Source organism: Lepidochelys kempii, chromosome 6 (assembly GCF_965140285.1).
Source record: "Lepidochelys kempii isolate rLepKem1 chromosome 6, rLepKem1.hap1, whole genome shotgun sequence".
Taxonomy (NCBI): Eukaryota; Metazoa; Chordata; order Testudines; family Cheloniidae; genus Lepidochelys; species Lepidochelys kempii.
The window spans coordinates 35,891,654-35,918,647 of NC_136385.1; the positions used below are offsets into that span (position 1 = coordinate 35,891,654).

The window sequence follows — 26,994 nt, forward strand, 5'->3', positions numbered from 1 at the left end:
TTGGTGCAAGACAGAGGAAGAGGTGAGGATTTTTTTAAGCTATCTTAATAGTTGTTTGATTGCAGGGTTGGGCCAATACTTGGAATAAATTAGAGCAATCTATGATCAAGATCTGGAAAAATAAGAATTTTGCTGCTATTACACAGTATGTGCTTTTCTGCACAGCTTGTAGGGTTCAGATTTTATCTGAAACATCAGTAATTCTAGCACTAACAGTTTTAGTCAAGGCTGTGTAGTTATGACAGGATAGTCTATTGCTCAATGAAAACAGGGTCATCGCTTATAGCAATGTGTAAAATGTCAGGCAGCTGTTTAGATTATGCATCTTAACTTGCTTTTCAAGCATAACCACTGTAAAGCATAGCATTTTGTTTTATTTTCTTTCATTACATTAGTCATCAGGGTTGAGAGTTGTCCTGCTTTACTCTACTTGCTTCTGATTCTCACTTGTGCAATTTGGCTCTTCAGCTGTTCTTTTTTGGAAACTGTTTTTTTTCTCACCATTTTAACCAGTTTTAAGTCCATGGTGGCTGCTGTGGACTGGACACCATCCAAACCTTGGTTGAGCTCCTCTAATTTAGCCATAAGTGGTTTTAGGAACAGTGGCTGACCTTGTAAGTGCAAAAAACCTTGACAAGAGTCCCATCGGCGGTGCTGCCTGGCTAAGGCAGGCTAGTTCCTACCTGTTCTGACACCACGCTGCGCCCCAGAAGCAGCCAGCAGCAGGTCCAGCTCCTAGGCAGTGCGGCCATGGGGCTCTATACACTGCTCCCACCCTGAACACCGGCTCCGCCGGCCAATGGGGGCAGGGGGTGTGCCTGCGGGCAAGAGTTGCACAGAGCCATTTGTACACCTCCGCCTAGGAGCCAGACCTGCTGCTTGCTGCTTCCGGGGCGCAGCGCGGTCCACAGTGCCAGGACAAGCAGGAAGCCTACCTTAGCACCCCCACTGCGCCACTGACTGGGAGCTGACTGATGTAAGCCCATGCCCCAATCCCCTGACCCAGCCCGGAGCCTCCCCCCCACCCGGAGCCCCTTCCTGCACCCCAAACCCCTCATCCCTCGCCCCACCCTAGAGCCTGCACCCCCAGCCCAGAGCCCTGACCCCTCCCACACCCCAACCCCCAGCCCTGAGGCCCCCCCAAACCCAGAGCCCCCTCCTGCACACCAAACCCCTTATCCCTGGCCCCACCTCAGAGCCTGCACCCCCAGCCCAGAGCCCTGATCCCCTCCCGCACCCCAACCCTCTGCTCCAGCCCTGAGCCTCCCCCAAACCCAGAGCCCCCTTCTACACCCCAAACCCCTTATTCCTGGTACCACCCCCGAGTCTGCACCCCAGCCCAGAGCCCTGACCCCCTTCCACACCCCAAACCCCTCATCCCCAGCTCCATTGAGTCGTGGGCATCAACAATTTTCTTCAACTGGGTCGCCAGAAAAAAAGTTTGAAAACCACTAGTTTAGGCCATTCACTCTATGGTGCCTTTGCTGAGGCTGTCAACAGGGGTGCAAACAGTGGTAGTAGCTTTTCTGATGTGGAATGTATCCACTAGAGCAAGAGTGTCAAAATTTATTCTGTGGAGAAGGCCAAATTCCATTTTGAATTATGATTCCTGGGCCAACGTATATAAATTTAGGACTACATAGTCTCCTGAGTCTCACTGGAAGGGGAGGTCTGCACAAAGTACAGTGTCTCTATATACGACTAACATGTAATAACGAACCTTCCATTATCAGTATTTGATTAGTACATCATTGTCTCATTCAGCCTCACTCAGTGGAAAAATAAGCTTTCTTTTAGGACCACTGCTATTTCTCCCCTTTATTTCTCTCCCTTTCTCACCATTCTTTATCTTTTCCCTCTCACTCATCCATATTTTTTGGATCTCCCCTCTGTTTTTCCTGCAGCAATTGCCAATTATTCACCACATTCCCTCTGCTATTCAGCAATTAAATAGTTAATAATTAGGCTTTAAATTAAAAATACCTCAGTGGAACTGATGGGGTTTGAGACCATTTATACCTCTACAAGCCATTATTCCAGACTGCCTGCAGACTCAGGAAGGCAACAATGCATTGGTTACACTTGGGCCAAATTTGGAAGGGGAACTTTGCAACTGTGAGGGCTATAAACTTATTTCTTATTTCAATTGAAAACTTAAATTCTGCAGAATCTGAAAATGTCATGCACGTAAGATCTGGCTTATGGACTAGGTGTTTGGCCTCTGCACAAAGAACTGCACTGCGCCTCCTATTTCTTATTTCTCCCTCAAAAAAGAGCCTACATGACTTGCCCTTTCCTTTGGCCCTTGTGAGTCATGATGATCAGACCTTTTCTGTAAAGTGAATTTGAATATCTTGTTCAAAGTTATTACAGTGTAATTTTACACTATTTTAACACAATGCACTGGCTATTTGTGGCAAGAACAGTCTTTATTGACTGGAGCATGAATAAAAAATGGGAAAGAAAAATACAAGACTTTTTATGGGATTCTTCAATTTAACAAAGGTATCATCATATGGAGAAACAATGCTGTTCTATTTAAGCATATTGTTGTTGTTGTTTTTTCACTCTGACATCCAAAAATCCAAAGAGCTTGTGTTTTACACCCATTTGACGAACTCTTCACTTCTTTGTTTGCAGTTACAGGTTTTTCTGCATTCTCTATGGGGGAAAATCTTAGAACATAAGATCATGCTTGTGGCTGAACTTTTAAAGTGGATGAGCAAACTTAGTAATGACAGCAAACCCATGATCTAGGAAGCATGTCGAGCAGAATTTACCAAGATGTTATTGTCTATATCAATCTTTGTTTTATCCAGTATTGTGATGATTTAAAAGCTGTTTAATCCAATACTGCTAAAGGTTTCTTAGCAGTTAATATAGATTATTTTTTAAAACTTCCTTTTACTTTGAGAAGGTAATACTGACAGGATGGGCAGAAACAGGATCAGAAAGTGAAGCAAGGAGAATTGTGTTGATTTGCAGTGTATTTTTTGAATTTGATAAAATGATTCTTGTCTTAGTGAAACTGGACTTTGGAAAGTGATTACATTTCTCACAATTTACACCAAACAACCCCCCCCCCCCCCCGCCAAAAAAAACCAAACCAACATTGTCAGTGAAAATGAGAAGATGAGATTCTTTGCTTGGCAAAGAAACAAATGAAAAAGTGATTGCTTTAAAAAAAATTAATAAAATCATTCACTGATCTACAGGCATAAGGGAATGTAAATATGTTGGGTTGGATCCTGGGATCTGGCTGAGGAACACTTGATACAAGTTAGGAGTGGGGGATGGTACACAGGTGACTGTAAACCAACTTTGAACTCCCCCAATCTTGGGACCATTAGCATGCTCCAATTTGCACCAGTGCCAGCAGCCCTAAAATGATACTCCAGCAGCCAGAGATCATCAGGCCCCTATGCTATCTACAGGAGGGTGTGGCATAGGAGCTGTAGGCAGGAAGGTAGGCTGTTTTAAACACAAATATCAGCACGCAATACCCCCCACCTATCAAGAACAGATTAAACTAATGGCCTAATGAATGGAGACAATGCTACCTCACTTCCTAGCACAGGATTTTCCCTTTTAATAGTACTTTAAATATATATATGTTAACAGGCAATTTTTATTTTGTTGTTGTTGATAGTTTACCTTCATATTAGCCCAAAGTTTCCATAGCCCAAAGATTGTCCTCTGGAGGCTCTCTGTGGTTTAACACCACCTGTACTGTACCTTTTGGTAAATAAAGAGAGTACTTCAGCTCTCAGCACACTAAAGAACATGAGAAGTATGTAAAAGTTTGATATTTTATGGAAGCGTTCCTGTTTATGATTTACAAAAGGAATAATTACCCTCTCATATTCTAGTGAATTTATCTGCTCTACTGGCAAAGGAGGCTTTGTCTACACGCATTTTGTGCACCATTTAACTAAATCGGTTTCTAAAACTATTTAATTAAATTGAAGCAACTCCCTCCCTAACATGGACACACTTAAATTGGTTTATGTGTCTTAAATTGGTTTAGTTTATGTCAGTTACAAAATGGCATAAGATGAACTGCTTTAAGATGCTCTAAAACGGATATAATGGTGACCCACCCAAAGTTGCACCCATTTATCTAAACGGGAGAAAAAAATCACACATTTTGTTTGACCTGTGCAGCTCTGCATGGGAAAGAGAGTCCCACTTCCTGAGAAAAGAAAAGGAGTACTTGTGGCACCTTAGAGACTAACCAATTTATTTGAGCATGAGCTTTCGTGAGCTACAGCTCACTTCATCGGATGAAGCTCACGAAAGCTCATGCTCAAATAAATTGGTTAGTCTCTAAGGTGCCACAAGTACTCCTTTTCTTTTTGCGAATACAGACTAACACGGCTGTTACTCTGAAACCACTTCCTGAGCTGGTTGATTGACAAACTGATGCTCCAATGGGAAGCCTCTGTTCTTGGAGTTGTCAGTTAGTGGCAGTTGTTTTGGCCCAAAGGGGAGAGAGGTTCAGAACATCTCTAGAGAGAAGAAACAGCAATTAAAGGAAAAGAAGAAATAGAAGAAAGGCATAAGAAAAGAGAAGGAAGAAAGAAGCCATGTACATTGACCAGTGCTGGCCCTAGGATACAGTGGCCTCACCACCGACTTTTGTGGGATCTCAGGCCTCCACAATCACAGGTGATACTGAATAGAAGAGGAATAGGGGCTCAGACCCTACGCTGATAGGCGCCCAATGAGAACCTGGATATGGATAGATACATAGCATAGAAGGATAGGTCCTGTTTAGAAAAAAAGAGTTCTTGAGCCTTTGAGATCTGCTGTTGTCCTATCATTTAAAGTCAGGGAATATACTATATTCCTGGTTTTAAAAAGACACGTTTTCTTTATGCTATTTTTTGGTCACATAATAAAGGGAAACCTTGGGGACAGAACTGCAGGGTGCAGGCAAGATGGAAATCTCAGGCTTTTAAATTTTTCCACTGTGCATAGGTGCATCCTAGGGGCATTCAAATGTTGTGCTTGTATATGGTGCCTCTTTAGGCCTGCTCCCTATTGCTGAAATGGCTTCCTGCAAAGCCCCAGTCCAGCCAGTAGTTTGTGCTATAGTAAGTCTTCCCACCTTCCACTTGCTGGCTGCCTCTGCTGAGGGGGAAGCTGCCAGGAAGGCAGCAGTGCTTGCTGCACATAACTTAGAGCTAATCACCAAGACTGTCTGCTTATCAAGCCCACATCCTCAGGTCAGGCCAAACCAGGAGGGGCTGAAGTGGGAGAGGGGCCTGAGACAGGAAATGGCAGGCAATGCGGGGATGTCAAAGTGGGAAGCCAAGCAGAGTAGGGGCAGGAGTCTGATAGGGGGCCTACTGAGCTGAAACTGAAATGGGTGGGACTGGACTACATGTAATAGAGTGTGCATGGGGAAGGAGGGGGGGGAAGCTGGTTGGTCTGTGGTGGAGGTCTCTTGCTGTTAGGGAGAGCAGTGCTGAAAGTAACCAAAGAAGTTCACATACAGTTGGAGGAACTCACACCGTAAGGGTATGTCTTCACTAGCAACGTTAAAGCGGTGTGGCGGAGCTCTCCCAGCACTGTAAAAAAACCAGCTCTGCGAGGGGAATAACTTGCTGGTGCACTGTCTACACTGCCACTTTACAGCGCTGGAACTTGCAGCACTCATGGGGGGGTCTTCACAATCCGAGCAAAAAAGTTGCAGCGCTGTAAAGTGCCAGTGTAGACAGGGCCTAAGATATCTTCCTCAGACCACCTCGCTCTATATCACCAGCTCCTAGCCTAGTGAAAGGTGAAATTATTATAATTGGTAAAATAGAAAACTACTTACAAGTAATGTAGTTGAATTTCCTAATTGCTGAAAAGAGCAGTGGTAAGAGATGTATTTAATCCTGTGTGTGTGTGTGTGAAGAGGGTCCAAGAGTGACAGTCCCAGGAGAGGTGACAATGGCTGTCCCATTTCTGTGAATGGATCCAGTAAAGTTGCCAAGTGTTATCTGGCTTTCGAGAGCTTGTGAGGCAGCAGAGCCTGCAGACAATCCTGTTCTTGCAGTGGCCATGGGTCTTACCTAGGAGATTAGACAGCTGTTTACTTTCCTTTCACAGGGCAGCCAGGTGAAATGGTGGTGGCTTCCAGATGGAGAAGTCGGGGCAAAGCTTTCCTGCTCTCTGTGTTATGCTCCCACTTATATGGCAAAGTAACAATGGCACCCCGAGTTGGTGTGGCAGGGGAAAGGGGAAAGAGGATGAGTAAGAGTTGTTAAAGGAGCCAGCTCCAATGTACCAGTGAAATGGCTCTTTGGGAGGAAGAGGCTGAGGACAGTATTCAGTTAGGCTTATAAAAAACTGAAAATGAGAGGTAGAAAAGTGTTTAAAGTTTATGGTTTTAAGTTAAGGTTTCTGTTACTAGGATCCACCATTGCCTGGAATCATATCAAACAGCAAACAACTGGAGCATCTGGATAAGTACACATTTTAATTTCCCTTTTCTCTGTAGGCTGGGTCTAGTGTGTTTAATTCATTGTCTCCTAAACTTTTAGAAGCAAATCCTTCCCCTGTTTCTCTGGGTGCAGAGGTCCCTCATGCAGCAGAATAGGTTTCATTTTGCTCTTCCAGGGATAACGAAAGCAGGATTTGGGGATGCCACTCGAGGGGTAAAAAACAGACAGACAGACAGACAGACATCAATTTTAATGGGGGCTGTCTACATGCTATCATGTGGAACTGGATAAGGGCCAAAAGATCTGCTAGATAAATTCTGTATGCTTTTCATCTTACCAAAAGGATGAAGGGGCACTGGGACTGTCACAGCTACTCTAGCCATTAGCATCAGCCACAGAATGACTCTTTAACCTGAAGGATGGGGGGAAGAAATGTGTATTGTCTTGAAAATAAGGAGAAGTTGATGATAGGTCACAGGACCTAGACTAAGCCAGCTCTGGATTATTCTAGCTTTCTCTGACTGGGAAAACAAAGTTGGTCAGTACAGCTTTGCTCAAAAGATTAGTTTTAGTTAATATAATTTCATTAAGTGATAAAGGACCGATACTTGATTGCATTATCAGTCCAGCAAGGGCTGATAGAGATGAAGTGGAGGGCCAAAGTCAAAGCGGTCACAGAGAGGTCAGTCTGTGGCAAACGGAATGCAGAGTATATAACACGTTCATTGTGAGGTGATTCTCTGGTTTATGAGTAAGAAGTTCTTACTAAACGAGGGCTGCAAGTCAACCAATCAGAATACTGTGCCTGATGTCCCAGTGTTCTGAGAGGTTTGCAATATTTATAAGTCAAAGTAATTTGCATTTCTTTAAATAGTTAAGCTTAAATTTAAAAAAAATGGATTTTTTTAAAAATTGGGTTAAGAGCCACTAGCCCTCCATGATGCACCCTAAAAGAGCAAATCAGGGCACAAGCCTACCATTTCCCCTCCCTGATAGGCCATCCTTAATTCAAAGGTTTACTTACGCCACAAGTGGAAATGGGTTAAGTGGCTCTGCTGTATTGCCAACCTCAAATGTTCAAATTCATGAATCAGGTCTCAAATATCATGAGAAAAGTTTACAAATCATTTGTTTTTTTTATGGCAAACAATTTTTTTTTAAAAAAAGCTGAGATTGTTACATAACACTTGCTCTCAGATCATGCTTAGTTTCACATCTTGTCTTATAGGACCATAAAATTTAGTATTTGTTTAACAGATTATGTCTGTTCCACTTGTACTTAAGCACTCTGTACCATTTTGCACAGCTGAAGATCTAGCAATTATGTTCTTTTTAATGTGGGGCATTTTGCTGTAAAACAATAAACATACTTACTCTGTGCTGAAACTAAAAAAATCACATTACTGCTGGACCTGAAATCACCATCACAAAAGTTACCAATATATACGTCAACCAAATATGCATATCTGGGGTAGAGGGAACCAGTATATTGGATTTGTCGATTTCGAGCGTTAGTAGAAAAGATGATCTAGCGTCAATCTTCCGTTTCTTCTTCTTCTGATATTCACAGAAGCTTTTTTTAAAAAAAAAAAAGTCTGCTTAGATTTTAGCTTTCTCAACACTGCCAGTCTTTACAAGCAGTCGTGCAGTGACAGACTTTAAAAGAAGAATTAAAGGGGCTCATACACTGTCTTTGTTCTTAACGAGGCAGAGATGAAACTCCCCGCCGCTAACGGCTCTCAGCAAAGTGGCATTTTACTTGGGGCTGGGGGTGTCTGTCGGCCTTCTTCGACTTCCGATCCTGCCACGTGTGCAGAGCCGAGAAGCTCACTTGGAAGCGCTCTCTAGAAAAGGGGAGCGAGCAATATATTTTTTGTTTGCCGCCGCGTGAGACACGCAGGTTTGGCTGGCTGGAGGCGATTCCTGCCAGGGGGTGGGTGGGCAGCTCGTCTCCTTGCAATCGCGACGGGCTCAACTCACTGCAGGGCAAACGGACTCCTTTCCGCAGGGCGCCGGGGCAGGAGCGCACTGACCAGCAGCACGCCACGCCTCTGCTCACAGGAGCGCCACCGCAACGAACTGCGTGTGCAGCGGGGCGAGTGGGGTGCAGGCCGCCGGCCGGGGCTGTGCCCTGCCTCCAGCGCGACAGCACAGCGGCTTTCCGCTCCCTGCCCGCGGCGTGTTGTACAGTGAAAGGGGCAGTTCCCGCTCGATGCGCGGGGTTGTGCGATGGAGAGCTGGAGCCGTATCCCAGCGGCGCGGGAAGAGCCTGGCAGCCTGCCTGGCCACCCCGCGCTCGTACTGGCAGCAGAGCCCTCTCCACCTTTCCTACACGAGCCTGGAGAGAACGGTGCCCCCCGCATGGTGCGGGGCCCCGGGGCGAGGGGCCCGCCCCCCGGATGGTGCGGTCGGAGGAGCAGCCCTGGCGACTCACTGCCGGGGTCACAACTCATACTCGGCCTAGCGCGCTGTTCGCTCTACCCCAGGGCCATCGCCGCCCCCTGCGGCACCCCCCTGCGGCCGCCCAGCTCTGCCGCTCGCCGGAATGGAGGCACCTGGCTACCGCCGGCGGCATCTCCACGCCCCCCACCCCCAACGGAAGGAGACGTCTCCAGCCCCGCCCTTTCCAGCGCCCCATTCGCGCCAAACGAACGTATGACGTATGTTCTGCGTGGCCTGGCCTCCGTCTTCCTTGTTTTCAAACTGAGTGGGCGTGTGTGATTGGCTGGCGTAGGGGCCACGAGACTAACGGTCGCGGGAAAGCCGCGGAGTCTGAACGGCAAGAGCTGGGCTACCCTGGGCAGCGCTAGCGAGTAGGTCCGCGCGGAGCCTGGGGTGGCGCCTACTCTGCGCCGATAGTGGCAGAGCTGGGGAGCGGTCGGCGTGGGAGCGGCCGCGTCTCCCCGTCAGCGGGGCCCGTGCGGAGCCGGGAGCGGCTCGGAGCCCTGGTCCCGCCATGAGCTTCGTGAGCCTGCAGCAGGCCGCGGCGCGGCGCGTCTCGGTCCGGCGGGCGGCCGCCCCGATCCGGCAGAAGCTGCTGTTCCCGGCCGGCAGCAGCGACTGCGAGGAGGAGGACGAGGAGGAGGAAGGGGGCAGCAGCGGCAACAGCACCGGCGAGGACTCAGCCTTCCAGGAGGCGGACTCGCCGCTCTCGGCAGCCCGCACTCCGGCGCGGGGCGAGCCGCCGCCGCTGGAAGAGGAGGAGATGGAGCCGGCGGGCTCCGCGCTGCCTGGGGATGAGGAGGACTCATGGGAGGAGGAGGGCTTCGGCTCGTCCCCGGTCAAGTCGCCCGGAGCCTACTTCATGGCCGGCTCGCCCTCGCCGCCACTCAAGGGCCGCCGGTGTTGCGGGGAGTCGCCGACGCATTTCACTGCAGGCGGGTACCGGGTCCGCAGCGAGGAGCCCCGCTCCCCCCTGCTCGAGTGCCCCGGCACCCCACCCCACAAGACCTTCCGCAAGCTGCGCCTCTTCGACACACCGCACACGCCCAAGGTGAGGGGCCGGGCTCGGGGTGGGGATGGTGCCCTGCGGAGCGGCTGGGGCTGCTCGTGGCACAGCTCCCCTTCGGTTCTTGGTCCCTTAAAGGGCGGCTGGTTGTAACTTGTAGCACGTGTGTGCCCCGTGCTCCGACACAGGGCGTGGCGCGGTCTGTGCTCAGGATTCCCGGAGGAGCTGCCTGCGGTGCTGGGTCTCGCCTGGTCCTCCAGCTCGTCAAAGCACTGTACACATTGGGTCCCGCACGCCCCTTGCTGTGGGCCAGATCTGCAGTATCCACTCCTTTGCTTGTGGTGTCTGTGCGATATGGGGGAAGGGTAGTGAGGGGCCTGGCTTTGTGGCTCTTTGTACAGGAGGGGTAGTCAGTAGGCCAGGGGTGGGCAAACAATGGCCCCGGGGGGTGTATCCGGACCTTCAGATATTTTAATCTGTCCCTTGAGCTCCCACCGTGGAGCAGGGTCCAGGGCTTGCCCTGATCTGGTCCTGCACGGCTCCTGGAAGCAGCTGGGATGTTCCCCCTTGTCCCCTACACATAGGGGCAGCCAGGGGCTCTGCACGCTGTCCCTGCAGCTCCCATTTGCCTGGAACTGCAGCTAATGGGGGCTGTAGAGGCGGCGCCCAGAGCTGCCTGGCTGCTCCCTCTGCACAGGAGATGGAGAGGGGACATGCTGCTGCTTCTGGGAGCTGCTTGAAGTAAGCGCCACCCAGAGCCTGCACCCCTGCTCCAGCCCTGAACCCCCATCTGTCCTCTGAACCCCTCGGTCCCACCCCAGAGCACCCTACTTCACACCCATCCCGTCAGCCACATCCCCCACCCAGAGGGGCGCCCCCCCCATACACCCCAACTTTCTGCTCCAGCCTGGAATCCTCTCCCACACCCTGAACTCATTTTTGGCCCTACCCCAGAGCCTGCACCTCTATCCGGAGCCCTCACCCCCTCCCCTACCCCAATCCCCAATTTCGTGACCATTCACGTCCCACCATACAATTTCCATACCCAGATGTGGCCTTCGGGCCAAAAAGTTTGCCCACCCCTGTAGTAGGCGGATCATGGGCATGATTTCCAGATGCTTTTGAATGGGTTGTGAAACCTCTTTATTCACTTATTATTGTGGTGGTGGTGTGAAAAATTGTTTCTCTAGAGTCTGATTTCAGAGTAGCAGCCGTGTTAGTCTGTATTCACAAAAAGAAAAGGAGTACTTGTGGCACCTTAGAGACTAAGGAATTTATTTGAGCATAAGCTTTCGTGAGCTACAGCTCACTTCTTCGATCCGATGAAGTGAGCTGTAGCTCACGAAAGCTTATGCTCAAATAAATTCCTTAGTCTCTAAGGTGCCACAAGTACTACTTCTCTCGAGTCTGGATCTTGACTATACCTTGACCAAGAAATTTGGACCTTGTATTACAGTAAAGATCCCTGCCTAATATGGGCTAGAACCAGCCCACCTCCCTGAGAGAAAATACTCTAGGGCAGTGCTACTCAAAGTGGTGGTCCGCGGACCGGTGCCAGTCCACGAGCCATCGGCTGCCAGTCTGTGCGCACGTTGGGGAAAAAAACGCCGGTCCCCCACATCAGATAGCTTGAGAAGCACTGCTCTAGGGCGCTAGAACTCTGTTTACTGGAAGAGCAATGTGGTTGGCAGACACAAAATGTTGGATGTCCGGAGGGTGGTGGGTTAGAAGTATTAATACATTTGTGTTACACTTCCACTTATTTCAAACTTGTTGGTCTTGTTTGGTAGATTTGTAATGAGAACTAACAATACTCACAACAGAGACCAGGTGGGCAAAGTAATATCCTTTATTGGACCAAGTTCTGTTGGTGAGTGAGAAGTTTTCTAGCCTCACAGAGCTCCTCTTCAGGTCTGGGAAAGGTACTCTGAGCTAAATTAAAGGTGGAAAGGGTTGTTCTGAAGAATTATTCTACCTTGAATATGTGCTAACTACTTAAAGCTAAACAATCCTTTCCACCACTGTTCCCTCTAAGTTGTGCGCACACACATGGCAAAACCTGCACGCACAAAAATGTGCACAGAAGCACAATTTGCACAGAAGAAATTTTTTGCACACACGGCCTGTCAAAAATTAGAGGGAACATTGCTTTCCATCACCTTGCATTTAGCTGTGATCCTCAGAGTACCTTTCCCAGACCTGAAGAGGAGTTCTGTGTAGCTGGAAAGCTTGGTCTCTCTCACCAGCAAAAGTTGGTTCAATAAGACACCTCACCTACCTTTGTCTCTAATATCCTGAGACCGACATGGCTACAATTACTCTGTATAATACAGTTGGTGTAAGGATAATGATAGATTCCTTTCCTTTTAAGCGTAAGGAGTGAATTAGAACAGAAAATGGTGTTTTACAAACTCTTCCAGCAACATCTGGCTCCTTAAATATAGAACTGCACCAGCAGAGGATAGCTGATGCAATTTGACAGGGAACCTAAACAAAAATAAACGAACAAAACATAATGCCCCATTTCATTCCTCTGTCTGGGATTAAAAACAAAGTTGTCATCTATGTTACCAGTGCCACTGCCCATTCTAGAGCAATCCTTACATAACATACTTGGTTTGCCTGTAACAAAAAAAAAAAGTTGGCATCTTTTCCAGGTCCTGCCCACAAATTGTCCGTTAAGATTATGTAACAGATTAATCTGGTCTGTTTGGTACTTTTTAAAATTCATATTTTGAAGTAGATGATCAGCCTTGCCTGTTGGTTTGCCACTATTTTATTAAACGTCAGAAGAGTTTTCCAGTCTCACTTTTTGATCTTAAAATTGTAGTTCAGTAACTGACTTGTCAATTTAGTTTGATTACTTTGTCATTATAAATATGTGTGAGCTGTTAAATGGATCCAGTTTAATCCAATGTAGATTTTTTTAAAAAGTAGGTTTTGTAAAACAAGTTCTAAGAGTAAAAGGCATATTTTCAGTACTTCTAAACACTGCAGTGGACATATATATTGAAGTGATGCTCAATCTTTCAGTCATGGTTATCTGAATTTTATGTGATGCGTTTAAATGTTCTATCACCTTGTCTCCATGTTTGTTTGACAGCACCATGTAGTTTGTTTCCATTGTTTCTGTTTTGTGGGTATTTGATACATGAGCGAAACTTTGCTTGTGGGGGGTGAATGGGGAAGACCTAGAATTTATAAACTACAAATGGCTAGGGGGACTTGGGACTGCTGAAATATGATCAATTTAAAAAGAATATGTAAGCTGTTTCAAACTTTTAAAACAATTATTCCCATACCAGACTTCCAAACCAGCTGTTGCTGCTTCAATACATGGAAATCTGAAAACTATTTATTTGGAAACATACTGTATAAGTATGAAATTGGCTAGTCTTCTAATTTTCTATGCTAAAAACTAATAAGTATATATATGTATATAAGTAATTAAAAGTATGTATACTTATATATGTATATAAGTAATTAAAAGTAAATAGTCTTACTTGATTTATTAATTATTGATAAGTACACTTGGAAAAAACACTTTTAATCTGAAAATGTCTCTAATGGTAACAGTAGATTGATCAATCATGTAATTAATACGATTACATAGCATGTAAGTGTGACTTAAGTGTCAATGCTTGCTTATATCAAATACAACAGGAAACATGCTTAGTGGGTGATATATGCCATTGAACTCTGATGTGTTTGAAAACTCAGAATGAGAGAGCATGCATGTGCCTGCACAGGTCAATTCTAGGGATTGCAGGTCATGACAGGCACTGGTTGAAGCCTTGGCAACTTGGCTATAACCTGTTCTCCAGTCTTTCATCTTCCCACCTCTCCCCTGCAAAGGAGGTTTGATTAATATATTTGACTGGTAGATTGCCCTCAGCTTCCAAAAATATTAGAGTTGGGGTTATGGAGAGAGTGGTTTTACTTCATTTTCAATAGGTGACCTTTCTTCACTGTGAAAACCTCTTGGATTAAGGTAAATTCTGTTATGGTATTTGTGTATAAAATGAACTTTTCAATTCTGAATATTTAGAGGACACCCATATATTTTGTGCATTTCTAGTGTCCCATTAGTATAGAACTGAGCACTAGTACTGCTAATCTTAGATGTATAGGGACTAACTTTTTTATAGAAGGCAGAAGAACATGAGAATTTTATAGGCAAGTCATAACAGGGCTTTATTGTGCTGCTGTGTAGCTGAGCCAATAATGTGTGGTAATTTAGTGTTTAGTGGCTCAGAGTTTAGCATGTTTCTATATAGTCATGCTTCATGGTTTTTTCTGTTGAAAGAGAATCGTGTTAATTGTTCCATCCTTCTGTATGGTCTTATCCTGACTAAAATGTGGTCACTTTTAGTCGCCAGGCTTGAAAATGATTAAAATGTTAAGCAATTGCCAGAATAAAGATAAACACTGTTAGTACTAAAGCTTAAAAATTCATATCCAAATGATTTACATGGGACAAATTCATTCCTATTAAGCAGCTCTTATGCTAATTAAACAGTAGTCATCATTAATAATAACTTTCTGGAAAACATAGCTGAACATGCCCAGTTATGAGTAGGGCCCTACCAAATTCGCGATCAATCTTGGTCAACTTCGGTCATAGGATTTAAAAAGATAAAAATCAGAGCTTAAGATATTTACTGTGAAATTTCAGATTTGTTATAAGCGGGGGGGGGGGGGGGGGGTCCTGACCCAAAAGGGAGTCATAGGGGAGTCGAAAGGCTATTATAGTGGGTTGCATTTTTGCCACCCTTTTGTGCTATTGCTGGCGGTGGCACTGTCTTCAGAGCTGGGCGGCCGGTGAACAGTGGCTGCTGGCCAGGCGCCCAGCTCTGAAGGCAACACCGCCGCCACCACCAGCAATGCGGAAGAGAGTTGGCATGGTATAGGAGGGCCTTGGGGTGGGGGGAGGGCAGGGCCAGCCTTATGGGTGCTGTGGTTGTTGGGGAGGTTTCTGTGGTCACACACCCGCCTCCACACACAGCAGGCCCAAGGCCCTTTTAACTCCTGAGCACCAGAGCGATGTGCCTGGAGCCAGGGATGGGCAGGGATGGTGGTGCACTGGTCAAGGGCTCCTACTGTATGCCAGGCTCCAGCTGCTGGTCCTGGTGGGTTGGTGAAAGAAGGGACTTCCTCTTCCCCTGCATGGGCTGCTCCCTGGGCTGGGTCAGACCCATCTCCAGGAACATTCCCCAGCTTCAGGAAGCTCTGCGGCTGCTGACTGGGACCCCAGCTCTGATGGCAGTGCTGCCGCCAGCAGCAGTGCAGACATAAGGGTGTCATGGTATGGTATTGCCACCTTTACTTCTGCACTGCTGCTGGCTGCGGCACTGCCATCAGAGCTGGGTGGGCGGCCAGCATATGCCGCTCTCCAGTCGCCCAGCCCTGAAGGCAGCACAGAAGTAAAGGTGGCAATACTGTGATGTGACCCCCAATTTGAGAAATGCCAGTCTTCCCTGTGAAATCTGTATAGAATAAAAGACCAGATTTCACAGCCTGTGATGTGTTTTTCGTGGTGGTGAATTTGGTAGGGTCCTAGTTATGAGTATCTAAAGTACTGATGAGCCTTTTTGGTTTTTTTGTAGAGTTTACTTTCCAAAGCTCAAGGAATGGGCTCCAGCTCAGTTAAACTCCGTGTAGGATCCCTCTTCATGAATGTTGGGAAGTCCGAAAAGCAGGATGCTGTTATGAGACGGACACCTCATGTGAACATTAATCCCTTTACTCCAGATTCGCTGTTCCTTCAGACTTCAGCTGGACAGTGTCGTAGAAGAAAGAGAACACATTGGAATGAGTGAGTAACTCATACTTCTTTATCAAGCTTATTTTAAACTATTTTTAGTTGTAAAAAAAAAAAATCGTATTGCTAAATTTTCTAGGAAATCTCTTGTTAGTTTTTTCCCCTAAAATCAACAGATGCAAAATTTTACATTCTGAATTTAATAGCAGTAGGTATCTTCAAGGTGAATGACACCCAGAAATATATTTTCTGGGTTACGCTGGGGTTCAATGTGATGTGCATGACCATAATCTGCAGTGGGATTTGTCAGATGGAAGGTAAAATCGGTTTAGAGAATCCTTGGATTAGGAGAAGAATTAACAGGTGAACCATGTTGTCCAGACACGGATTTGAGTTAGGATGGGAAACCAGCAACTGTACAATGAGTCAAGTAGTAGTAATGGTTGTCTTGATTCTGCTAGATAGAAACCAGAAAGGGGGGGGGGGGGTGATAGGATGGACATTTAGCAGTGGGCATCAGCTGCAGCTGTTAATCTTCTAGAAACAAGAGACAAATATATGCAAGAAAGCTACATTTTGTAGGTGGGTATTACTTTGTGTGATTTCACATTCCAGACTTTTTGTTTTGGTTTTCCATTAGCTTGGCTTTGATAGAATGTAAAAATTGGAATTCTTATTGTCTGTCTTTAAGATCATCAAGACTTATTTTTTCAATAAATAAATATATTATGAATGTAACTTTCAGCTCTTGTGGGGAGGACATGGAAGCAAGTGACGGAGAGCTTGAAGATGAAACTATCAGACCTGCCAAGGTAACACGCTTATAGCTTTGTGTTTAATTAGTAGTGTGTATTTGCAAACCTAAGTCTGTCTTTTTTCTTTTTTAATCACTGCAGCGGATCACAATAACAGAAAGTAATATGAAGTCACGGTATGAAACAGAATTTCATGAATTGGAGAAGATTGGGTCTGGAGAATTTGGTTCCGTGTTTAAATGTGTAAAAAGACTTGATGGCTGTATCTATGCTATAAAACGGTCCAAGAAGCCCTTAGCTGGCTCAGTTGATGAGTGAGTATGTGTGTTATTTTACTTAAAGCTAGATACTAACTCTTGGTTGCCTTTTTACTTTTTTGCTTCTCACACATGAAGTGTTCTGGTGTACACATTAAAATGAGACTTTCAGGATGAATATAAGTTTGCAAGTGTTTATCTGCTTTACAACTAACACCTTAAAATAGAAATCTAAAAACTAACTTTTCATCAGTCTTTCTGAAGTTAAAGGGTAGTATTGTGGCTTATGTGAAGTGGGAAGAGAGACTTGGGTTCTATTTCCAGCTCTGCCACAGGCATCCTGTATGATCTTAAGTAAATCACTCTAGTCATCTACAAAGTAAGGATAATAATGGTATATACGTTACACTGATGTCTGTAAAGCCCTTTGTGACCCCTGCTGGGAAGGCTTCACAGAAGTGCAAAATGTTAAGTATTGCTCTGTGTCCAGTTTTGAGTGAGGGATAAAGTAAAGTAGGCTAGTTTCTTTTTCTGGTTCTTGTGCACTTGCACAATGCTATTTAGTTTACAACACTCCAAGGGAATGCTTAAATCCAAAATACTGAAGTCTTTAAAACATAAATTTATGGTACTGTTTGTTCATTCTTAATTCTTTCATCTAACCCATAAATGTTTAGTTCCCTTTTAAACTTTTGGACCAAAAGATTGTATCATCAGGAGCCTTTTCTGAAACTGTTCAATGGCAGGCCTTTAGAAATTGTCAGTGATGCTTTAAAAGCATAGTGAATTTGCAGCCACTTCTTCCAGCCTCTCTAGTCTCTACCAGTGGTGAAGGCTCAGTTGTTCTTGAAGTGGAACCATACAACCTGATCTACAACAAAAGCTTGTATTTTAGTATTTTACCATGGTTAATCTTTTTATAGTATAATATAAATTATTTTAAAACTTAAATACTCAGTCACTGATGTCAATGCAAATGTAACTTCAGATACCGCCCAATTAAATCTGTACATTCATTAAAAGACATCAGCCGTAAGTTTATAATGGCAGGGTGAATTGTTTCTTCTTTTCAGTGGTGAGTGGTGTTAGATCAGTTGCTTGATAACAAAGCAGTATTGACAGATGAATACCCTTTTTCAGGCTCCGTGTTAACGTGTCTTTAAGGCAGTAGCCATGTGACCACTATATAAAGATCACGTGGGGGGGGGGGTGTATGTAACATATAATAGCAATTTCTAGCAGACTTAAATTTAGATATTCTGAAATAAATTTAGACTATCACTAAATATTTGTGTGTTTTTTTTTTTTGTTTGTTTTTTAAATTTATTTATAATAGGCAGAATGCTTTAAGAGAGGTCTATGCACATGCAGTTTTGGGGCAGCATTCTCATGTAGTCAGATACTACTCTGCCTGGGCAGAAGATGATCACATGCTTATACAGAATGAATATTGTAATGGTAAGAAAAACCTATTCTCAGTCAACTTGCTATGAACCGTAGGTCTTCTAAAGTTGCCTGTAGGGTTTGAACTGGCAGGTCTCTCAGGGGCATTAGCCTGGGGTGGATGGCACTGGTTGTAGGAGATACTCTTTTCTAAATGTGAAAGAGATGGAGTTATACACATGTGCAGTCCCTTTGGTAGGACTATTTTATATATCTAAAAACCTGAATCACTAAATTTGATCAAACAAAATACTCCAATAAAACAAACCTCTCTAAAAGAGAGGACATAGCAAAAGGTTCCTCTCCTTGCACATAACAGTTGGTGAGCCATGGGGCTGCTTGACTACTCCCTGGTTGACAAAGTAAATACTGCAGAGCATAACCATTTTTTCTAAACAAATTAATGTATTCCTTATGGGGAAAACATTTTTTTAAATTTACTTTGGACATATGCTACTAGGCCCATACATGCTGAAGCACAATAAAACAATTACGTTGCTACTAAACTAAAAGGAAAATCCCTTTTCCCCTATCAGAATTTATTTAAGGGGCAGGTGAGAAACAGGCGTTTTGCTTCTTTTATTTTCTCCCTCCTTCCCCTCCCGCCACCCGGGGTCTTCCACCGTTTTAATTGAATAGCTTCATCTGGATCAGCAGCTGGGTCTAAATCACAAACCAGAAGTGATTTTGATTTTAAACTAACTTTTTGTATTGCTTTTCGTGTTAATATCAGAAAGTATGTTGACTCTGAAATATTACTTGTATATAAAGATTTGAGGAATATTTCTGTATTGAATTGTTTTGGGACCATGAGTAAATCACTTAATTTCTGTTTTCCATTTTATAGATGGGGGAGGGGGGGAGAGAGAAATACTCTTATCAACTGAGAGAGTTCTTCGAAAAGTGCTGCTAGTGCGAAGTGTATCTTCCACTTACAAAAGCAGTAGGGGTAGCTTTTTTGTTTTTTTGGCTCAGTGCCATGAGCTGACTTCCTAAATGTGAAAAAGCCAACTTAAAGAACTTTTCTCAGGAAAATTCTGTGGTGTCTTACCAAAATCCCTTAAATGGGTTTAAAACAAAAAATTAGATTAAATGAGTTCATGCAAAGAAAAAGTGGACAGCGTCCAAGAAAGGTCATGCTTAAGGAGGACATACTCAGTTCTCCTTATTTGAATTTAATACTGTTCCTGTGTGTGTCAACTCACCAGCACAGACTAAATTTACACCTTTTGTGCTTTAGGGTTAGATATTCAGTGCCTTTTGGTTTTCCTTTTGCAGATAACTGTTTCCCTCTCTGTTTTTACCACAATATTAACATGGCCATATCTTCCAGAGCTCTTACTCTGAAGAAAACATTCTAATACAGATTATATGGGTGACATGGCCTCTAGTTCATGGCTGTTTGGGGCAGTTCCCTCACTTGGGATCCCATGGCAACTACAGTGATTGCTTACAATTACTTTACATGTATTTCAATGTAGAAGCTGGGAATAAGGAGAGAGAGAGAGAGAGAGGTATACCATGGTACCATCCAGCTCTCTTTAGACCAGTGTTTCTCAAACTTTTGTACTGGTGACCCCTTTCACATAGCCTCTGAGTGTGACCCCTTCTTATAAATTAAAAACACTTTTTATATATTTAACACCATTATAAATGCTGGTGGCAAAGCGGGGTTTGGGGTGGAGGCCGACAGCTTGCGACCCCCCCATGTAAGAACCTTGTGACCCCCTGAGGGATCCCGACCCCCAGTTTGAGAACCCCTGCTCTAGACCATCAGCAATGTTTGGTGGTCCACGAACCACGTTTTGGGAATCTCTGCTGTATGGGAAACCTTCGTTTTAAGTAAAACACTTGTGGAACAAGGTAGTTGACATATTTTGGCTTTGTTTTAGGTGGCAGTTTAGCTGATGCCATAAGTGAAAACTACAGAAATATGCGCTATTTTACTGAACCCGAGCTGAAAGATCTTCTACTTCAGGTGGCTCGTGGCTTAAAGTATATTCATTCAATGTCACTGGTACACATGGATATAAAGCCTAGTAAGTATGTAAACTACTGTACTCTATTGAAGTTATATTTACAATTTCTTTAGATGGTTTAGTTTGTTGCAGAAAAATAAGCAGTCAGCCACACCTCAATAACTAAATTCTTTGTGGTGCTACTCAGACCATCAAATAGATCAATTTTAAAATTGGCTAGCATAATTAAAGTGCTTTTAAGTTTATCCTGCATCATTTCTGTGGAACCAAGTTTGTTGACTTGCCAAAAAATTCGCTTCTGTCCCATTTGGTGGTTTCTGCTCTCTAGTTTGTCTTACTCTAGGAAATGGTATATAATGAAACCAGTTTCTTTATAAATACAGTTGTCTGAGATATCAAATGAGGTAAAATTTAGATCTGGAGTTGTTCCTTACAGTTCTTCTTTGCAGGTAATATCTTCATATCTAGGACATCAGTTCCAAGTATGACATCAGAGGAAGGTGATGATGATGACTGGTCTTCTGACAAAGTTGTATTTAAAATAGGTAAGGCAAATGCTGCCCGCTTAAAGATCAGATGATATGATTCATTTGGTTTCTGAATAATAACTTTTCCCCTTAACTATTCCTTTTAGGTGATCTTGGTCATGTAACTAGAGTATCTAGTCCACAAGTAGAGGAAGGAGATAGCCGTTTTCTTGCAAATGAAGTTTTACAAGAGGTAACAGCTTTGTTTTGCTAATTGAAGCTAAAATAAGGTTTAAGTCTGCATGATGTGTTTGCAGTTTTTTTATTTAATCACCCACAAGTAGAAATAACTATTTCAGTTTTGTAAAACGTGAATGTTTTTCTAAATGGCTCACCTTTTGGAATGTGAGAAGATAGATGCTTTGGATGTCTCTATTTCCACATTAGTCGTATGTCCAGTTTCTATTCTGGTGTGGGTATTCACAGAAGGTTTAACTTTTTCTTTGCAGAACTATACTCACTTGCCGAAAGCTGATATTTTTGCTCTTGCTCTAACTGTTGTGTGTGCTGCTGGTGCTGAACCACTTCCGACTAATGGAGACCAATGGCATGAAATTCGACAAGGAAAACTGCCTAGAATACCACAAGTTCTTTCTCAAGAATTATTGGAGTTATTAAAAGTAAGAATTGTTGTATGCACATGGCTCCTTGCTTATTCTGATACTGTAAGTAGTTGGTGTTTTTTAAACCTGAATCCCTTTTCTTCAAGGTTATGATTAGTCCAGATCCAGAGAGAAGACCTACAGCAGTGGCTCTGGGCAAGCATTCAGTGCTGCTATCTGCTGCCAAAAAGAGTGCAGAGCAACTTCGTATAGAGCTGAATGCTGAGAAGTTCAAAAATTCACTCTTGCAAAAGTGAGTGCAAAGGTTCCTTGATTATCAGGCATAATTATATTTGTGATAATTTGTGTTTTAGGGTGATGAAATTTTATACCCTTATTTCAAATTTTAAGATTACTAAAGATAGGACATAAGAGCACAGTAACTATACTTCCACTAAACCTAAGTCTACTCTTAAAGCAGGAGTGGGCAAACCTTTTTTTGGCCTGAGGGCTACATTGGGGCTCCGAAAATGTATGGAGGGTAGGGAAGGCTGTGCCTCCCCAAACAGCCTGGCCTCTGCCACTTCCTGCCCCCTGACTGCCCCCCTCAGAACTCTTGACCCATCCAAACCCCGCTGCCCCCCTGAACCTCTGCCCCATCCAACCGACCCCTGCTCCCTGTCCCCTAACTGCCCCCTGGGACCTCCTGCCCCTTACCATGCAGTTCAGAACAGCAGGAGCTTGCAGTCGCACTGCCTGGCCAGAGCCAGCCCTGCCACCCAGTGCGCTGGTGGCATGGTGAGCTGAGGCTGCGGGGGAGGGGGAACAGCAGGGGAGGGCTGGGGGCCAGCCTCCCTGGCCCGGAGCTCAAAGGCTGGGCAGGACAGTCCCATGGGCCACATCCGCCATAGTTTGCCCACCTCTGTCTTAGAGCCTTTAAGGAGACTCTTAAGGAGCCAAATATATCCTAGAAACCTAAGAACAATAGCAATGTTTGGATAACATCCTAAAAAACTAAGTGTTTTTTAAAGAAAAATTTCCTTTGCAATATTTTGATATAATCATTGCAGTATTGAGAATAAATGAAGTGTCTTTTACATTTGGTTTTATTTTTTGCTGATGAAATTGTAAATAGCATAAATAGTGAATAGCACATTGGGCAAGTTTTCAATTGTAATAATCAAAGGGTTTTAGTAAGGGGTGGGTGTGTGTGTAAGTGTGACTTAGAAACTGAGATTCCCTTTAGGAAGAGTATTAACCCCCTTAATCCCTTTGAGCTGGCTGTTAAGTCAGTCTCTAAATTATAGACAGGAGATGGAAGAATTATGGTGACTGTCTACATCTGAACCTCTAATGGCTAGAAATCTTAAGGTGGTGTGTTGCTGTGTTTCTGCGCATCATTTGCGATTAATATAGATGCCCTTAGTCACTTTTTCCCATGCCTTCCATTTTTCATGCCTTCCACCAGTCCCTCTTGCAGTTTTTCCTCTAGCCTCTGCTATAGCTGGTACAGCTAGAGGCGGACTTGCTCTTTTGGTTGGTTACACTCATACAGTCTCCTGATGAATGACACTTACTTCCTCCTTTCTTCAGTCAATCTAGCAGTCTGCAGGCTTTTGCTGAAAGACAAATTCTGAGCACTGAGACTTTCATGCAGACAGGCAAGTGGGGAGAGGAGGCAAGCTTTCACCAAGTCAGCGGTTGCTGAGAAGGACTTCTGGATCTAGGAACAAGCATGTCATGTCCATCAATCTGAAATGGAGGGAAGCTTAACTAGAACATAGATGACTACTTTAGAGGAATTCCCTCACAAGGCAAACTTTTGAAATCTGATCAGGAAAAATACTTGGCAAAATGTTTGTGGTCCAACTCTTAATTACTTCTTCCATGCCTCAAACACTCAGTCATCACCTTGTGGATATTACTTTGTACTATACAAAAGCAGGCTTAAGTGGAGGGAACCCATTTGAGGGACACACCCAAACCCTCTTGTCCTTGGCCTCTCCCTTAAAGAGTGGAAGGGGTTCACTTCTCCAGATTCAAAGTATGGCTTCAGTGGAGCATTTGAAGCATGTTCCAAAATTCTCTAAGTATTATCAGTAATGGGAAATATTAGTTGTCTTTCACATCCTTCCCTCACCCTTCCTGGATGCAACTTTTTTTAAAAAAGTTTAAAAAAGTCCTATGGTGTCCTTGATATTCTTTTAAAGCAGGGGTCTCAAACTCAATTTACCTTAGGGCTAATGCCCGTCCTCAAATCCAAATCCAGCGGGTCAGTAATGTCACTCATGCTGCCCAGAACCTGCCCCCAAAAACTCCACCCCCTGAAGCTCCACCCTCCAACTTCCTAAGGCTCTGGGAGGGAGTTTGGGTGGGGGAGAAGGTCTGGGGTAGGGTATTGAGATGCAGGCTCTGGCAGGGAGTTTGGGTGCAGAAGGGGTGAGAGGTTGGGCTCTGGGAGGGAGTTTAGGTGCAGGAGGGGATCTGGGAGGGAGTTTGGGTGCTGGGTGTGGGCCCTGGGGCAGGGGTGCAGGCTCGGGGAGGAGGTTGAGGGGGTGTGGGAAGGGGGTGCAGGCTCTGAGAGGGAGTTTGGGGGTGCAGGCTCTGGGAGGGGGGAGGGGTGGGCAGCACTTACCTGACTCCAAGGCGGGGCAGGCCGGGGGGCCTCCCCAGGCTCTGCCCCCACAGCTTCCCACTGGCCGCAGGAGTGCTTGGGGCAGGGAGCGTGTAACCTCAGCCCCACTGCCCAGAGCTGAAGCCGAAGCCTGAACCACACCACCCAGGGCTGAAGGCTTCAGGCTTCAGGCTTTGGCCTCGGGCTACAGCAAATCCAACACCTGCTCTGGCGACCCAATTAAGACAAGGTCATGACCCACTTTGGAGTGCTGACCCACCGTTTGAGAATTGCTGAGCTAGAGCATTTGAGTTCTTGCCACCCTGTCCAAAGAGGATACAGCAGAAATAGAGGAGATTCAGCGATGGTTGAAAGTAATGACTATGGACATTATAATTTTATATGAAAGATAATGATTAAACAAAGGAAATAATAAAATAGTATAGAGAAAGTAGTTGGAGAGCTGCTGGTATTTTTTTCTTGCAATACAATAATATGGGGATGTGCCTCAAAACTGAAAAGTACTTCCACACAATGCACAATTAGCCTGTGGAACTCATTTAGGCTGAGAACATAGCAGGTTTCAAAAGTGTTGGACATTTTATATGGATAGTGGAAAAACACCAGTTACCTTTTTAGGAAGTTGGAAATTTTCATCCTTCATGGCATGGGCCAACCTCTAACTAATGTAATTTAGAAAAAATTTTTCCTGTGGTCAGGTTATTCTACAACTACCTACTTGAGTGGATGGGGGTGGGGTGGGTGTGTGTGTATACATACATACACACACACACATTTTTGTAACTTCTTCCAAAGCATTTGGTACTGGCCAGTGTCAGAGATGAGATACGAGGCAGACTACCAGTCTTATCCAGCATGGCAGTTTCTGCTTTCTCCTCAACTCAGTCTTTCAGCCAACTCAAGTTGGACATGTTAAACAAACTAGAGATTCAGGTATAGTGCCTGTATTGGCCTATAGAAGGAAAAGGACATTGGTGGCATTTTTGGGCTGTTCATCACTGATGCCATTCTTGGGGGGGCAGTCTGTTGAAAAGAAAAAACTTTGGAAACCTTCAGACCACAAAGATAGCTTAACAAGGGTAGCTAGTCTTGAGGATGAAGTCTCTACACTTAGCACTCTAAAAGTTGGCTAGTTGTGGACATTTTAAGGTCAGCTTGTACTGGCAATTAACTACTAGCCTGTATTATTTTAACTGGGATACAAGGAAGAATTAGATACATTCTTTATTCTACCAATCCAATTAACCATCAGTATTATGGGTTTCTTTTGGTTACCCTTTTCCATGGTAAGATTAAGTACTTTGTTCCATCTCTTAGTTATCATTGGTGACCAACAAGCAGTTGAACTGACACACCTCATTAGGCTAATAAAAGGCCTTTATGTTAATTAACTCTATTGTTTAGCTTCTGTGTATGTAGTGGTATTTGCTGTCATAGCTATATTGGAGTGTTGGCATTTACAGAAATGTAAATGTGTTTTTAAAGGTTTTAATAGCTTTAATACAGAAATGTGTTTTTAAAGGTTTTAACAGCTACTGATTTACAGTTGCATATAAATTTTAAAAAAACCGTGGGTATTTTATTTGAGCATCAACAATATACATGGTTCTGGAACTTCCTTCCTGTTTCTCCCTCCAAGTAAGAAAATTTAGACATGATGCAAAAATTGGATCTTGAACTTTCCCTGTTATCTCCTGAAATGAATGGAGACACCAACTGGGCGGTTCTGCAAATTGCTTTATAATGCTGCCTATGCAAATCCAGATAGGTTGTGGCCTGAGACTGATCAAGAGTCTTATTTTGGATGGAAATTTCTTGATTCTTCTCTTTCAGAGAACTGAAGAAGGCACAAATGGCAAAAGCTGCAGCAGAAGAGAGGGCACTGTTCACCGACCGAATGGCAACTAGATCTACAACACAGAATAGAACATCTCGACTCATTGGAAAGAAAATGAACCGCTCAGTTAGTCTTACTATATACTGAAATATCCATTCCAAAAAAACCTGAGGAGAGACTATGAAATCTTCTTAATGGATTGAATTTTTGAGGAGTTGAAGGAAGAATTCAATTTCTGGTTTCTTGCCCAGTCTTCAATCAGTGTCTCTAGTTTTACAGAAATAACTTTTAGGATTTTTAATTGCAAAATACAGCAAATTAGCTGTATTAACAATTGAGATATGGACTCTAATATCTGGTCTATTGAAAACGTTGGATGTTAGTCCATAAGCCTTTCAGTTACACTGTTAAATGTTACACCATCCCAGGGTTAACCACTATAGTGGTGTGCTGCTTTTTAGTGTTACTGCATTGTAACAAAATATATTTTCCCTAATAATCTTAAAAGGGCTTTACTGAAATTAGACTGTCCTTGGAACAGGGAAGGAATGCTGAGGAGACTGGTTTAAGGCCATTCAATATACCTGGTGTCAGGAAACTTTTTATTGTGAATTTTACTTGTCTGTTCAACTGGGAGCACTTTGTCGGCATAACTTAAACCATGGATAAATAAGCCTGTGGAAGTATATGCCATGTGAAACTGCTGCTATTTTAGTTTTTTGTCCTTGCTGTAAACTGTAGCATTAAAACAATCATTGTTGTGTTAATAGGCTTTCTGTTAAAACAATTATGTGAAAAATATCTAAGCTGCCTTTAGTGAAAGCAGCATTTTTCTTTAAAGCTAGTGCATTGTGAACTAAATGCACCAATTTTATATTTGAACTTTGTATTAGTGTAGTGCAATTGTTAATGTCTCAGCTATTAATGTTTTTGTAATTTTTTAATAACGTTCTCTGAATGCTGGGGTTTTCCTCTTCTCCCTCCCTTCAGTTTCATGTTTGTATGGCTATTGCATATTTTTGTTGGAGTACCTGTATATACTTGTGCTGTTTAGTGTAAGTATTTTGGCTGTTCAATGTTCATGTACATAACTGTTTGATCTTGCTCATAGTATACCATACTAAACTGCAGTTTGGGATGCCAGAAGACTGAATTGAATCTATTCCAGTATAAGTTCTGAACTGAATACAATTTGGCTGTGTAATCACTTTTTCTGTTACTAGTTAAAAGTTGACAGATATTGCCAAAAATGGAATTTGTTTGTTACTGGCATGTCTCTACTCATTAACTTTGATTTAAACAATGTTCCCCGTTTGTGTTTCACTTATTTGTATTAGTATTTAATTGGAATATTAAAAGTCAAAGGTTGAGCTTAA

The 26,994-nt window shown here is 43.9% G+C and overlaps 1 protein-coding gene across 3 annotated transcripts; it reads left to right on the forward strand.

The window, feature by feature from the left end:
- WEE1 (WEE1 G2 checkpoint kinase) lies at positions 1-26,994 on the forward strand. 3 transcript variants are annotated; one of them, XM_073347549.1, is made up of 11 exons: positions 1-22; positions 15,489-15,697; positions 16,389-16,455; positions 16,540-16,712; positions 17,992-18,113; positions 19,991-20,137; positions 20,527-20,622; positions 20,712-20,797; positions 21,054-21,224; positions 21,314-21,459; positions 25,615-26,994. In XM_073347549.1, exons 2-11 carry the CDS (start codon positions 15,513-15,515, stop codon positions 25,763-25,765), a joined length of 1,344 nt encoding a protein of 447 aa, XP_073203650.1. In that variant the 5' UTR covers positions 1-22; positions 15,489-15,512; the 3' UTR covers positions 25,766-26,994. The 3 variants fall into 3 exon arrangements, with proteins under 3 accessions (XP_073203650.1, XP_073203649.1, XP_073203648.1); XM_073347548.2 differs by lacking the exons at positions 1-22; positions 25,615-26,994 and adding exons at positions 8,580-9,927; positions 22,740-23,530; XM_073347547.2 differs by lacking the exon at positions 1-22 and adding an exon at positions 8,589-9,927.

What these genes read in the sequence shown, in the direction of transcription:
- WEE1 (XM_073347547.2), top strand. Translation starts at nt 9,391, where the DNA reads ATGAGCTTCGTGAGCCTGCAGCAGGCCGCGGCGCGGCGCGTCTCGGTC. An exon ending in ACACATGGATATAAAGCCTA is followed by an intron (nt 20,138 to 20,526) that starts GTAAGTATGTAA and finishes TCTTCTTTGCAG; the next exon opens with GTAATATCTTCATATCTAGG. An exon ending in AATTATTGGAGTTATTAAAA is followed by an intron (nt 21,225 to 21,313) that starts GTAAGAATTGTT and finishes CTTTTCTTCAAG; the next exon opens with GTTATGATTAGTCCAGATCC.